Source organism: Ursus maritimus, unplaced genomic scaffold, assembly GCF_017311325.1.
Source record: "Ursus maritimus isolate PB19 unplaced genomic scaffold, ASM1731132v1 scaffold_1, whole genome shotgun sequence".
NCBI classification, from domain to species: Eukaryota; Metazoa; Chordata; class Mammalia; order Carnivora; family Ursidae; genus Ursus; species Ursus maritimus.
The window spans coordinates 18,479,744-18,494,253 of record NW_024423343.1 but is presented as its reverse complement, the minus strand read 5'-3'; the positions used below and the strand labels follow the sequence as shown (position 1 = coordinate 18,494,253).

Sequence of the window (14,510 nt, the reverse complement as noted above, 5' to 3'; positions counted from 1 at the left end):
TCCGTCCTGACCTTGGGTAGCATCTCCTTTGTCAGGTTCATCTCTTCTCTCTGCTCATCCCCTTTCCCTACTCCCCACTGAGGAAGGCTTCTCCCTCGACTGCCTCTTGTGGCCTTGCCCCCCTCCACCCCAGCTCTCCTGGGCTAAGGTCTTTGGGAGAGGGAAGGAAGGCTGGGTAGGTGTCTATCCTCCCCCTTTGTGCCCCTCAGGAGCTGAGACCCTGGGGTGAGGATACTGGACCGGTGAAGGGGTGGGGGCAGCAGAATCCAGGCATTCGGATGTCCAGGCTAAGTCTCCACCCTGGCTGTTCTAAGAACCTTCATTGTCATCAGCCTCTCTGTAGGGGCCCCTTGGAGACATAGAATGCAATGACTTTAGGTTCTGGGGCCTTCAGCCTTAATGTTTACTGGGGAGACCCTGGACCACCTTGGCATCCTGTCCTTTGTCTCAGAACTTTTCAGGGACCCCACTATAGCCTGGAGGGACCTCGGGAGATTTGCATGACTGTGAGCCTGAGCACCCTCCCCTTCGTCTCTGTCTCCCCGGCTGAACTGCAGAAATGCAGGCCTCATGGTCGCCATGCACACAAAGCCTGAGCCCATCAGGCAGAAACAGACTAGGGAGAGCCAGACAGGGCTGGAGCTAGAAAATGAAACAGATTCATAGCCCGGGTTTTATTTAGAGTCAGAATTGTAGAATTGGAAGAGGCTTTAGGAATCATTTTTTTAAGTCCAGTCCCCAAGATGTTATCTGATGTCTTTAATATTCATTTGTCCAATAATGAAAGTAACATATATAGAATCCCTGCATTTTAATATGAAGAAAAGGAGGCCCAGAGAGCTGAAATGACTAGAACCCCTACCTCCTGCTTCCTAGACTATGGCCTCTCCAAGAAGAAGATAAAAACAGCCAAAGGGCAGGGGAGTCTGAACAGTGTTGCCTGGAAATGTCCCCTTAAAGATGGGGCTCATCTTCCCAGGGTGGATCAGTGAAGGGCTCATCTCTAAGGTGGAGTTGGTGGTAATTCTCATCAATAAGGCTGCATTCCTACACAGGCTAATACCCTGGTCTAAGCCTTCCAATTCTTGGTCGAGGCCTACAGTTCTTGCCTTAAAGAGCCTTCAGGAATAACCATTTAACTGGACAGGGTACTGTTCTAGGTAATCTACCAAGTGCTGGAGATAGACAAGGAGCCTGGCCTGGGAGGGAGGCAGTTCTCAGGGAAGGGGAGTCTAATACAGCCAGCGCTGTCCCAGAGGAGCACGCACATTCATGAGAAATGGAGAGATGAGAAGTGACATACAGATCTATTTTTTTTATGGATCTGTTTTGACTATTTTGTCTGCTTCCTTTAAAAATTCCATCCATATTCATTTTGTACATCTTTGACTCAGGACTCAGAGCCCAGCCCGTAAACAAGTTGTTATGTAGTAGCTGCTGTCGGGGAAAGAGGTTAGAAAGACTGATGTCAGGAAGAGCACTAGGTCCCTCACAATCAGTCCAAAACGGCTTCTTGGAGGAGGTGGATTTTCAAGAGTTTGACAGAAGAAGGCAAGGTAGTGGTTTGAGGAAGGGTTCTGGCGTAGTGGTAGGAACTCAGAGATTCAAGAGGGATAACCAAAGTAGGAGGGTGGAGAGTGTGAGCCAGAGAGAGGGTCTGATGTGGGACAAGGTGAAGAATGAGAAGGGGAGTAAGACCTTTTAAGGCACCTGTTTTGGGGACCCTAAAGCAGGGAAGAGAATTCTTGATTCTGACCCAGAGGACACTAGGTCACAACTGAGCCTGGAGTGGGGGTGCCATGGTGGTGACATCTGTGGGTGCTGCATAAATAGAAGATCTTGTCCTACGTGACACCAGTAATAGGCCGTATGTCAATGAAGGACTCCTGGGAGTAGAGCTGGGAGGACCCACGTGCCATTCAGATCCACATGTTTCTGCTAGGGCAACTCAGTGTCTAAGGGACCTGTCCTTAACTACTGGTGAGCCTACTGTTCCTTGGGTGTCAGATGAAGGCTGACTCAGAAGGCCTTGTAGGAGGAAGTGGGACCAAGTACAGGAGCTGAAAAAAGGGAACTTTTTTTTTTTTTCAACTAGGAGGAGAACGAGAGGTTGCATAGGTCAGCTCAGGCTGCAAGGTAATAATGATCAGATCTTAGGGGAGCAAGAGACACCCTGCTGAGAAGTGCACACTGGGTGCTGAGTCAGGAAGCGGGTACAAGTCTGTGTGTGAGAGGTGGTAAAGAGATAGGGAATCAAGACAACCAGACCATAAGCCTCCAGGAAGGTGTGAGTGAGCAGAGGCTGTGGGAGAGCTGAGAAAAGCTGGTGCCTCTGGTGGCAGAAGGGGGTTCTGGAACAGCCTATATGGAAGGAACCACACCCACACGTGTGCATATACACAAAGCGACAGTAGTGGTCCTTGGAAGTCATTTCGGTGGCATGTGAAGAACATGGAGGTGACTCCAGGGATAATTCTAAGGGTTTTGCTGAATCCATAGCAGGGCCTGCTCTCCCCCTCATACCCACTTCCAAGGCCCACTTAAAAAGTTGGAAGACTTCTGTGTTGGGGAGCTACAGGGAGCAAGCTGGAGAAGGGTGGACACTGTCCTATAAGGCGGGTAGAACAGCCCCAGAACCAGCTGGGCTCAGGACCTGCAGGTAAGGCCCAGAGGACAAAGACCTTGTGGGTGCTGAGGAGGGAACAGAGAGGAATGGGCAGGATGTAGCCTAATAGCTTGCAGCTGGGAGTGGGGACAGCTGGGACCTGAATGGCAGAAAGAACTTAATGAAAACTCACCTCAACCTGGACCCAGGGCTAAGCTGGAGGTTGGGTCAATCCTCTTGGGCCTCCCTCTGCGCAGGAGATCCCCTCTCCTGTCTGAGCCTGGGGAGACCAACCCATCCAATTTCCAGCACTTCCCCAGGAACCAATCATTCATCACCCACCCGAGTGTGGGATCAGGGTGTGTTGGTGGGGAAGAGGAGCACGAGAGGAACCATAAAGGGACCAGAGGCTAGGGCCTCTCCACACAGACTCAGCTGCAGAGAATCAGGCTGGCAAACGGCAGACTCAGGCATGTATCTGATGGTCTGGCCGCCCGCAGAACGAAGGCCCCCAAGGAGGGGGTTTGTGACCTGCAGGAAGGTCCCCATCACAGGTAGAGCAAGAAGATACCTACTGCACTCCCCCACAAGCATCACCACGGTGGCCTCATGGGATGAAGGGAGGAGAGGAGAGCTAAGAGGTAATCGACCTATGACCAGATTGGAGAAGCCACTGCCCACACTGCCCCCAGCAGCTAATCAAAAGAGGGGAGAGGCTGTTCCCATGGCTTCTCTGCTACCGCGATCCAGTTCATCAAAACAAGCTGACCCAGGGCCTTAGGACTTGGGGGGTGTGTGTGTGTGTGTGTGTGTGTGTGTGTGAGGGAGAGTGGGAGCCGCCAGACCCCTCTCCCCAGCTCTGACCCTGAGGAGGCCCTTCGAACTAGGGCCACCTCCTCCTCCTTTCCCCTTTCTGGTGTAGGGAAAGGACCAGAGACAGAGGGTGGGGGTGGGGCGGGACTTGATATTGGTATGTGAGCTTCTATTGGTTAGAGGAGCTGCCGGTCAGGAGGGCAACTCGGGCGAAGATTGGCTGCGCGAGCGGGGCGCGGCGCGGCTAAAGACGGGGTCCAAGGGGTGGGGCTGACGCTGCAGCTGGCGCAGCTCAGACTCCGAGCAACCGCCGCGGAGCAGCCAAGCAACCACCTTCCCCTGCCCGTTCCCGCGCCCGGGCCGGGGCTAGGCCCCCCACCGCCGGGTCTCCGGGGGCTGCAGCAGCGGCGGCGGCGACAGCGGCGCCGCCCGCGGTTCCCACCGGGGCCCGGGCGCCGGCCCCGCTCTGCAGGATGGGCACGGTGCTGTCTCTTTCCCCCGCCTCTTCGGCCAAGGGCCGGAGGCCCGGCGGGCTGCCCGAAGAGAAGAAGAAAGCGCCGCCCGCGGGGGACGAGGCGCTGGGGGGCTACGGGGCGCCGCCAGCAGGCAAGGGCGGCAAAGGCGAGAGCCGACTCAAGCGGCCGTCCGTGCTCATCTCGGCGCTTACCTGGAAGCGCCTGGTAGCCGCGTCTGCCAAGAAGAAGAAAGGCAGCAAGAAGGTGACGCCCAAGCCGGCGTCCACTGGCCCCGACCCTCTGGTCCAGCAACGCAACCGCGAGAACCTTCTGCGCAAGGGCCGGGACCCCCCAGACGGCGGCGGCGCCACCAAGCCACTGGCGGTGCCGGTGCCTACCGTGCCCGCGGCCGCCGCCACCTGCGAGCCGCCGTCGGGGGGCAGCGCGGCCGCCCCGCCGCCGGGTTCGGGCGGGGGAAAGCCGCCGCCGCCGCCACCCCCAGCCCCGCAGGCGGCGCCGCCGGTGCCTGGCGGCTCGCCGCGGCGGGTCATCGTGCAGGCGTCCACCGGCGAGCTGCTGCGCTGCCTGGGCGATTTTGTGTGCCGACGCTGCTACCGCCTCAAGGAGCTGAGCCCGGGCGAGCTGGTGGGCTGGTTCCGCGGAGTGGACCGCTCGCTGCTGCTGCAGGGCTGGCAAGACCAGGCCTTCATTACACCCGCCAATCTGGTGTTCGTGTACCTGCTGTGCCGTGAGTCGCTGCGCGGGGATGAGCTGGCGTCGGCCGCCGAGCTGCAGGCCGCCTTCCTCACCTGCCTCTACCTCGCCTACTCCTACATGGGCAACGAGATCTCATACCCACTCAAGCCCTTCCTCGTGGAGCCCGACAAGGAGCGCTTCTGGCAACGCTGCCTGCGCCTCATCCAGCGGCTCAGCCCCCAGATGCTGCGGCTTAATGCCGACCCCCACTTCTTCACGCAGGTCTTTCAAGACCTCAAGAACGAGGGCGAGGCCGCCGCGGGCGCCGGGGGTCCACCCAACGGGGGCGCGCCCGCTGCCCCCGCCTCCTCCTCGGCCGCCAGGGACAGCTGCGCGACCGGAGCCAAGCACTGGACTATGAATCTGGACCGCTAGGGATTCCCGAGGGTCGCGCCCGCCCCCCACCCCAGCCCCTGACACGCACTCGGAGCTCCCGGGACCATCAAGCCGCCGCCGCTGTTACCGCCGCTCCGTGCCGTGGCCGGAGGAGGAGCCGCCCCTGTCCCGCAGGGGAAGGTGGAGGCCAGGACGCCAGAGGCCGCGGCTCTGGATTTGCTGGGCATAGGGTGGGGGTGGGGGATGAGCGCGGGAGGGGGACCCCCAACCTCACCCTTTCTGTCTGCCTGTGCCCCCATCTCTACAATTCTACCCGGGTCTCCACCTTCCCTTCCGTGTGTGTCTGTAAATCCATCTCCCTCAGTTTTGACTATTTCCTCCCCTCCTTCCTGTACCTTCATCTTTCCTCCTGTCTGCCTTCCCATCTCTCTCTCTGCCTTTCCATTTTCCGTACCTTGGGTGTGTATTTCCGTCTCCATCTTACCCCCTACCTATCTTTGGCCCCCCTTCTCTTTCTGCACCTGTGTCCCCATCTCCCCTTCTCGTTCTCTTTTCCTTGCTCCTGGCATGTGTCACCATCTTCCCTCCAGTCTGCTTACCACCCCCCCCCGTCCGCCTATGTCAGCTTGCATTTCTTCCCCCTACTGAGCCCCCCCATATCCCCTTTCCCAGACCAAAGGGAATATTAATTCTTGATTTGGACTGACTTCGGTGCGGCGAGAAACTGCAGCCCCAGGAGCCCAGACAACCACCAGGATGGTCCTTCGCCCCACCCCCACCTCCTCTCCCTACCTTTTCCAACGTGTTGCATGCCGGGAGTTGGGGGGGGGAGGGAGACTCCGGCTTCAGGAGGCTGAGGTTTGGGAGCAAAATCAACCTAGGAGGCCACCCCGGCGGCGGCAGCGCCTCAACGGAAGGGCGGGAGGAGACAGAAACTCTTCTTACTCTGGGGGAGGGGTACCGCCCTTCCGTATCCTTAGGTGTTTTGTTCCTCCCCTTTTAATTTATTTGTTTTTTTCCAGAGGGAGGGGGGAGGGGTGGGTATTGGGCCGGGAGCTGTCTGAGGTGCTGATTTGAGGCCGGACCGGAATCCTCCCGGGAGGGTACCAGGGACTGGGTTGGGCCTGGTGCCGTGTCCAAGGTGCCAATGATGCGGGCCGACGGCGCGGGCTGCACTGTCTGTCTGTCCGTCTGTCCCGGAGAGAACTATAAAGCGCAGGAAGCGCCTGCAGATGGTTTTGCGCCGGCCTTTCTTTGGGCCCCGGGAGGGAGGGAGGGAGTGGGATCAGGAGTGAAACAGTCACAGATAGGGCAGGAGGGCCCCCATGGGCCTAGTGGGGAAAATGGGTCCCTGAGAACTGCTACTCTTTCCGTCACCCCGCCCCCACATTGGCTTCCATTTTACAGAGAGTAAAGTAGACAGAGGTTGAGGCCTGGTGATAAAGCTGAATCCCCTCACACACTATGCCTCCATCTTGTCTCACTTAGCTCTTCATTAATGCCCAGGCCATTCAGGGATTAAATGGTGAGGAGAGCAAAAGTTGTACCCTTTACAAAGTAGTCCATTGAGGTAGAACTAGCTAGTTATGATTGCTGCTTTTCTCTTCCTCCTCCATCTCTCCCCACTATATATACTGTCTAGAGTCTAGTTAGGCCTGACTAAGCCTGTGCTCACCACTCTCAGGTGGGGCCTGACTGTCACACTCAGCTCCACACCCCTCCTCCAACCCTCTGGGTTGTTTCAAGGCCATTTCAGTCACACACCCACCCAGGATAGCCTTGGGAAGTCCATCCCTGCTTAATATTCAGACCTGGCCCTTTATCTCCAAGGGAGGCTAGGACACAGGCAGCCTGGGAGGCAGGAGCCATTCTTAGGGGTTGAAAGAAGAGAAATAAGCAATTTAGCCTGAGATTCCTGTCCTGTTGCCTTCTTAGCCACGTGACTGAGCTCCCCGTTCAGTTTCAATGGCCCAAGAAAGCCTGGCTCCAGTAGAGCGCTGGCGTCTCTGACCGTAGTCGCCTCCCAGACCTCGAGGATCAGGAGTCAGAGCCCTTCGAAGTCCAAAACACTAGGCCCAGGTTCGCTGTCCGTGGTACTGACCGGCGCGCTCGGGCAGGGTGGGGGCTTGTAGGGGCAGGAGGAGTTGGAGATTCGGGCTTCAACTAGATTTTCTGAATAATCTGGGAGTAGGTTGTGATCTTTTCTGGTAGCGAGTTAGAGTCTGGCCCAAGAACCTAAGAATGCCGGCTTCCATTTGCCCTCCTAAGAGGACAGATCGCGACTCTACCCCGGCCTCGGCCCAGCGCCCTTGCACCCGGCCTGGAGCCTTTGGCGCAGTCAGCGCGGTGCCGTCATCTTTCTGGGTTTGGGAGGAGGGAGGGAGAAGCACTTGGGTCACCCCGCGGCTGTCGCCATAGTAACCAGACTGAGCGGGCGGGGCCACCTTTCCACTCTCCCCACTCTAGCGGAGGAAACAATCCTAGGCTGCCTTATTTGGAACTAGTTAGCAAGACTGCTTGATTGGAACTTCTGCGTTTGAACAGTCTAAAGTGGGTGGGAAAGAGAGACCAGAGAGCCTACCGAGACCCCCAAACATCCTGCTCTTGGCGGGATCACTGGGTACTGCCCCTGAACCCGTAGACACAGCATCCTCCCTTTACTACACACACACACACACACACACACACACACGCACACACACACCCTCCAGGAACTTGTGGTCTGGCACTTGGAGACTTAGAATGAGAAAAAAGCCTCAATGCGTGGTGTCAAATTAAATCTCACTTTCCTTGCCATGCCCCAAGGCATGAGACACTGCCATAATCCGATTAGGGGGTAAGCGACTGGAGGAGGATCAACATGAATACATGGAAGAATTAGCCTCCTGGGTCAAACCTCGTCAGACTTCTGTTTTCTAAGGGAGGGGTGGTCACACGGAGAAAGGCTCAGTCTTCTGAGAAGGCAAGGTGAGAAGGGAGAAAGTGCAAAAACAGAACAAGGTGCCTTCTCCTTACTGCCCAGAAGTGAACCTCAGGAAAGTGAGTCCAGGCTGAGGAGGGTAGTGATGAAGAGGGCTCAGAGCTTTAGAAAGAGCCCAGCCTGGATGAGGGGCCGACTGAGGAAAGAATGGAGATGGAGAATAGGAGACAGAAACCTAGCTGGAGCCATGACTCAGCACTTCCCCTGCCAAAGGACTGGGGCGACTCTCCCAGCACAGGAGCAGCAGAGAGTGGAGGGGAGCAGGAAAGCAAATGTGTGGATAAACAGTGATCTGATCATTTGTTGCATGGATATACAATCAAAGGCATACATTTTTTTACCCAGAAAGCAGATACATATACATTTATACTTATGAAGCCTTCAGAATATCACATGTACACATCTCCACTGCCTACTTCCCTGCCCCTCTTCCTGGATCAGAGGACATTCTGTCCTGAGAGCTATGCTTGCCTGGAATACCTTGGTACTTAATGGGAAAGGAGAAATGAAAAAAAAAAAAAAAATCCGCAGACGTGGGGGCGGGGGTGTTGGTTGTCATGGTAACTGCTTTGCCTGCCAGACAGAGTGCCCAGCAACCAGAGCATCTGGCAATATCCAAGGGGACATCCTGTGGCCTCTACCTATGGGGACTCTGCCTCAGGCCCCCAGACGGGGATCTCTGGAAGATTTTGACAACAGAGGCTTCCACAGCAACCCCTTCAGCCATGCCACCATGACCAAAGACAGCCAGGTATGGAGGGCTGACCATCTTCACACACCCCACTTAAGTGGTAGTCTTGATCCCTTTATACATGATAAACAACATTTGCTGCCAGTGACATCAAGACAGCAGGTGTTAACACTTTAAGGACCTTCATTAAGACCATTACCTTCCCTCTCAGCACCTTGCTAAACGCCCTACAAGAAGGTCATCTATACCCACACAGGCTAGGTGTGAAAATGGAGGGCAGAAAAATTGTTTTAGTTCAGTGATGAAAGATTGGGTGCAAAACAGGTAAATTGCAGCGGAGAGTCTCAGGATTCAATACATCAGTTGACCTTAGTTTAATACATTGATGACATTTAGAGTCAGTCTCTCTATTGCACTTACAGGCTGGATGGCTAACTTTTCACTCCAGCAACCCCACCCCTATTTTTCGTTTTTCTTTCCTCTATCTTAAGTTTAACCTCTTAGTTTCTGGATTAAGATTCCCCCAGTCTAGCTTGAGCTTTCATGGGTTCCCCCCCCCCCACCCCGGGGTTTTCCCACTATTTCTTTAATAATTAGCTGCTCCTAAGGTCTCTTTCTATTTGGAGACATTGCCCACAGTAGTTACTCCCCTTTCTTAAGACTTACCCCGCCCCATTTCTTTACACCCTTTGGTCATAGTCTCCTGTCATTGATATTTAGCTTCAAGTCCATAAAACATAAAATTAGTTTCTCTGTGTGCATTTTTACATATGACTACCTAAAAGGAAGGAGGGGTTATCATCCATTCCATTATAATCTTTCAACAATTTACTCCTTAAAAAAAATAATTTACATATGATCCCAGAAAAACACAGAATACCAAGAAAAGCATAAGAAAAAAGAGTAATGATGGAGGGCTTGCCCTACCAGATACTTAAATGTATTATAGAACTAAGGCAGTTAAAATATATGGCACTGACTTAGGAATAGACAATAGAACAGAATAGATATTCCAAAGCTAAACTCTGGCATACATGGGAATTTAATATATGATAAAGGCACCATTTCAAATCCATTGCAAAAGATGGATTAGTCAACATATGGTTTTATACAACGGTAGTCATTCATATGAAGAAAAAAGATGAATTATTCCTCATTCTTTACCCCAAAATAAATTCCAGATTTTTTTTTAATGTAAAGAAAAAAGCTATAAAATCCTTAGAAGAGGGGCGCCTGTGTGGCACAGCGGTTGAGCGTCTGCCTTCGGCTCGGGGCATGATCCCGGCGTTATGGGATCGAGCCCCACATCAGGCTCCTCCGCTATGAGCCTGCTTCTTCCTCTCCCACTCCCCCTGCTTGTGTTCCCTCTCTCGCTGGCTGTCTCTCTCTCTGTCGAATAAATAAATAAAATCTTTAAAAAAAAATCCTTTGAAGAGGAGACAGTTTATTTTTTTTAATTTTATTTATTTATTTGAGAGAGAGAGAGAGCGCGCATGTGCATAACCAGGGGAGTGGGGGCAGAGGGAGAAGCAGGCTTCCCGCTGAGCAAGGAGCCCAATGCAAGATTCGATCCCAACGGGACTCCCTGGGATCATGACCCCAGCTGAAAGCAGTTGCTTAACTGCCTGAGCCACCCAGGCTCCCCAAAGAAGAGGAGAAAGTTTAAAAGTACCTACTAAAAATTTAAATGCACGTACCTTTCTATTCAGGAATTCTGATTTCTAGTATTCACCATGGAGAAATACTTGAATATGTGCACATAGAGACATGATAAAGATATTTTTATTGTGTTATTGTTTGGAGAAAGATAAATTAGAATCGATGTAAATATTCACCAGTATGTTAGGGGTTAAATAAACTTTGATACAGCCAAATTACTGAATACTATTCAGTTAAAAAGAATGGATTAGACTATATGTACTGATGAAAGATCTACAAAACATGTAGTAGCATTAAAAGTTACATAACAATATATACAGTACAATATAATTTATGCAAAAGCAAAACAAAACTAAACCTTAATTTGTGTGTGTATGTGTGTGTGTAATAGAAGCTTGAGAAAGATATATATCACTCTTAATAAATGGCTTATTGGGAGAACTGGGATTGATTTTGTCTAGAGGACATGCACCTTATCTGTGGACTTTAATTTTTTTTTTAAGATTTTATTTTTATTATTTATTCGACAGAGATAGAGACAACCAGCGAGAGAGGGAACACAAGCAGGGGGAGTGGGAGAGGAAGAAGCAGGCTCATAGCGGAAGAGCCTGATGTGGGGCTCGATCCCAGATCGCCGGGATCACGCCCTGAGCCGAAGGCAGACGCTTAACCGCTTAACCGCTGTGCCACCCAGGCGCCCCTGTGGACTTTAATTTTTACAATAAAAATATATTAGTATATTGTTTGCATAATTAGAAAGTAGTAGTTAATATATGGCAATAGTCAAATATTAAATAAAAATACTTAGAGAAAACAAAGATTATTTTTTTAAAAGATTTTATTTATTTATTTGACAGAGAGAGAGAGACAGCCAGCGAGAGAGGGAACACAAGCAGGGGGAGTGGAAGAGGAAGAAGCAGGCTTCCAGTGGAGGAGCCTGATGTGGGGCTTGATCCTAGAACGCTGGGATCACGCCCTGAGCCGAAGGCAGACGCTTAACGACTGCGCTACCCAGGTGCCCCAACAAGGATTATTTATTAGTATTGTTACTAGAGCATCTTGGGATGGGTGGTGAACATTTTTTTTTTTGGCATAGACCTTGAAGGAAAAAATTGGTTCATCTGACTCCATTTCAGCTTTTGAATGTTAGAGAAATAGGGAGAGAAAGAACAACCACAAATAAGATAGAAAGACAAGTAACAAGCTGAGAGAACATATTTGCAGCAAAATATATTTTCAGTAAAAAATTAATCAGAACTGTGAAGACGTTATTCAAGCCACAAATGTAAATAATCAATAAACACATAGAAAGAGATTTCGCCATTGACCAGGAAATTCAAGTCAAAACAGTAATGGGAGATTCCATGTCTTATACTGACAAAAATTATAAAAATGGAAAATGCCAATGATGATAAAAACATGAGGAGATGTGCGCTTTCTCATATTGGGATATATATATATATATATACATATATATATATATACACACACACACACACATATATATGTATATATATATGTACATACACACACTATATATATATGGATATATATATCCATATGTATGTATGTATATATATATATATATATATATATCCCTTGGCTAGGGATCAAAATGTGAAAGGCAGAGTGCTCTTTGACCCAGCTTCACATTTCCAGAAATTTGCCCTAAGGAAATAAGTGGGAAAGGACATAAGGACACTTATCATAACATTGTTTATAATAATAAGAAAATTGGATGTAAGAATAGGAGATTAAGTAAATTGTGATAAATCAATATTTGTTGGGATATTATGGACCATTAAAAATGATACATCAATTTATATTTATTGACATGAAAAATGACCATGATAAAGTGAAAATATCTGGCTAAAAACAATGTAATATGGTTCTATTTGTGTAAGAGAGAGAGAGAGAGATCTTTAAATAGCTGTCCTCTTCATGTCATTCAGATCTTGGCTTAATAGCCACCTCTTCCTGATGAATTCATCTCAGCCTGCCCGAAAGTCATCTTCCTTCACATACCCCAATTATTTTTTGTGGCTTATTTATTTTGTATCCTCTCAATAAAATGCCTGTCTTGTTCACTACTAGATTCCCTGCACCTGGCATAGTGCTGGGCACACAGTAGGCAGTCAATAGATCTACACTGAATGATCCTGGTGTGTGTATGTGTGTGTGCATGTGTGCAGCCATAGACACTTTTAAGAGGTTTACTAAAATATTAATGTTGCTCTCCCTAAGTGGTGGGATTTTAAATGATCAGTTTTACTCTCGTCTTAGTATTTTTCTGAGTTTCCTAGTTTGTTACAATGAGCATTATTATTATTACCTTAAAAAGGAAGGAAAATCATGATGAAAGAAAGAGACAGAGAGAGAAATAAGGAAGGGAGGGAGAGGGGGAGGGAGGGAGGAAGGAAGGAAGGAAAGAAGGAAGGAAGGAAGGAAGGAAGGAAGGAAGGAAGGAAGGAAGGAAGGAAGGAAGGAAGGAAGGAAGGAAGGAAGAAAAAAGTGAGGCTGGGCAGTGTCTGACCACCAGCCCTGCCTCCCTCCTCTCATACATCTCCAAAGTCTCTTCACTTCCTTCCCTCTCCTCAAGCTCTTTCCAAATCCCAAGAATTTAAGAATGTACTTCCTGGACAAGTAATGTTAGATACCTATCTAGCACAGCAAACTGTTAGATACCCACCTAGCACTGTGGGCATACATGCAGCCTATTTGGTGAATGAACACACACAGAACATGATACATGCATACACACTCTCACAAGGATCCCTCAAAGACTATTTAAAGAACACTCCTCTATCTTTGGCATAAATGCCATGGAACACCCGTTATCCCTTATTCAAATAACAAACCTAGGGGAAATTTTTCTCTTCACATGAACTTATTCATAACCTTTCTTTAAACATTGAGGACTAGCACAGTGCCTGGCATTTAGTAGGGTCTCAATAAATGTGAAATAGTGACAGTTTCCACGTTTGTCTCTGGTTGCCAGTAAGTATACAACTATACTTTCATTCTTTAATCTATTTTGGAATTTATTTCTATATGTAGTGAGAAGTAGAGATATAACTGTGTTTTCCCAAATGAATAACAAGTTGTGCCAACCTTTGAACAGTCTTTCTTTCCCTATAATGAATGTGATCTTTATCTTTTATGAAATTCCCACATATACATGGGTCTGTTTCAAGGCTCTACTCAGTTCTGTTGGTCTATTCAACTATTTCTACGCCAAACCACACTTTTAATAACTGTAGCTTTGCAGTATGCTCATTGTTCTTTTGCTGAAATTGTCTAGGCCATTCTTTTTTTTTTTTTTAAAGATTTTATTTATTTATGTGACAGAGAGACAGCCAGCCAGAGAGGGAACACAGCAGGGGGAGTGGGAGAGGAAGAAGCAGGCTCACAGCGGAGGAGCCCGATGTGGGACTCGATCCCGGTACGCCAGGATCACGCCCTGAGCCGAAGGCAGACGCTTTAACGACTGCACTACCCAGGCGCCCCTTGTCTAGGCCATTCTTAAACATAGTCCAGAAGAACTTTAGAACCAAGCCTGTCAGGGATTGTATTAGTTTTATAGACCAATTTGGACAGATTTGACATTTTGCCATGTTGAGTCATTCTACCCAGGAACATGCTAAGTGTTCCATTTATTCAGGTCCTCTTTTATGTTCCTTCATGGAGATTTGTCATTTTCCTCATTTAGATGTTTCCATGTTTTTCATTAGTTTATCTAGGAGCATATTTTTATTATTGTTGTACATCTATTATTCCCAATTATTTCCCTTATTTTTATAGAGTTATAGAATAACTGTAAATTTTTGTATGTCAATTTTGTATGTTACTGGATATACTAGTTTCATTAGTTTTAATTGTGTTCCAGCTGGATCTGTTGGATTTTCTAGGTAGGCAGCCATACTGTCTGCAAACAAGGACATTTTAATATCTTCTTTTCCAATATTTGCATATAGAATATATCTTTTCTTGTCTTATTGCATTGTTTAGGACCTTTAGTAGAATGTTCAGTGGTGGCAGTGATAAGGTTAGAAGGGATAAAACAGATTTGCCTTGTCCTTGACTTACGGGAATGCTTCACATATTTCTTGAACTCCTTTTTTATTTGTCTTTTAAAACTGAATATTCCATTTTGTGCCTATTGCTATATAGTAAGTCATCTCAAATAATGTTTTGGAAGTTGATAAAACCTTAATC

At 49.1% G+C, this 14,510-nt stretch overlaps 1 protein-coding gene across 1 annotated transcript; it reads left to right on the top strand.

Moving 5' to 3' along the window:
• Nucleotides 1-3,891: 3,891 nt before the first annotated feature.
• On the top strand, nucleotides 3,892-5,004 carry CDK5R2 (cyclin dependent kinase 5 regulatory subunit 2). The gene has a single exon (XM_008690591.2). It carries the CDS (start codon nucleotides 3,892-3,894, stop codon nucleotides 5,002-5,004), a length of 1,113 nt encoding a protein of 370 aa, XP_008688813.2.
• The last annotated feature ends 9,506 nt before the right edge of the window (nucleotides 5,005-14,510 follow it).

What these genes read in the sequence shown, in the direction of transcription:
- CDK5R2 (XM_008690591.2), top strand. Translation starts at nt 3,892, where the DNA reads ATGGGCACGGTGCTGTCTCTTTCCCCCGCCTCTTCGGCCAAGGGCCGG.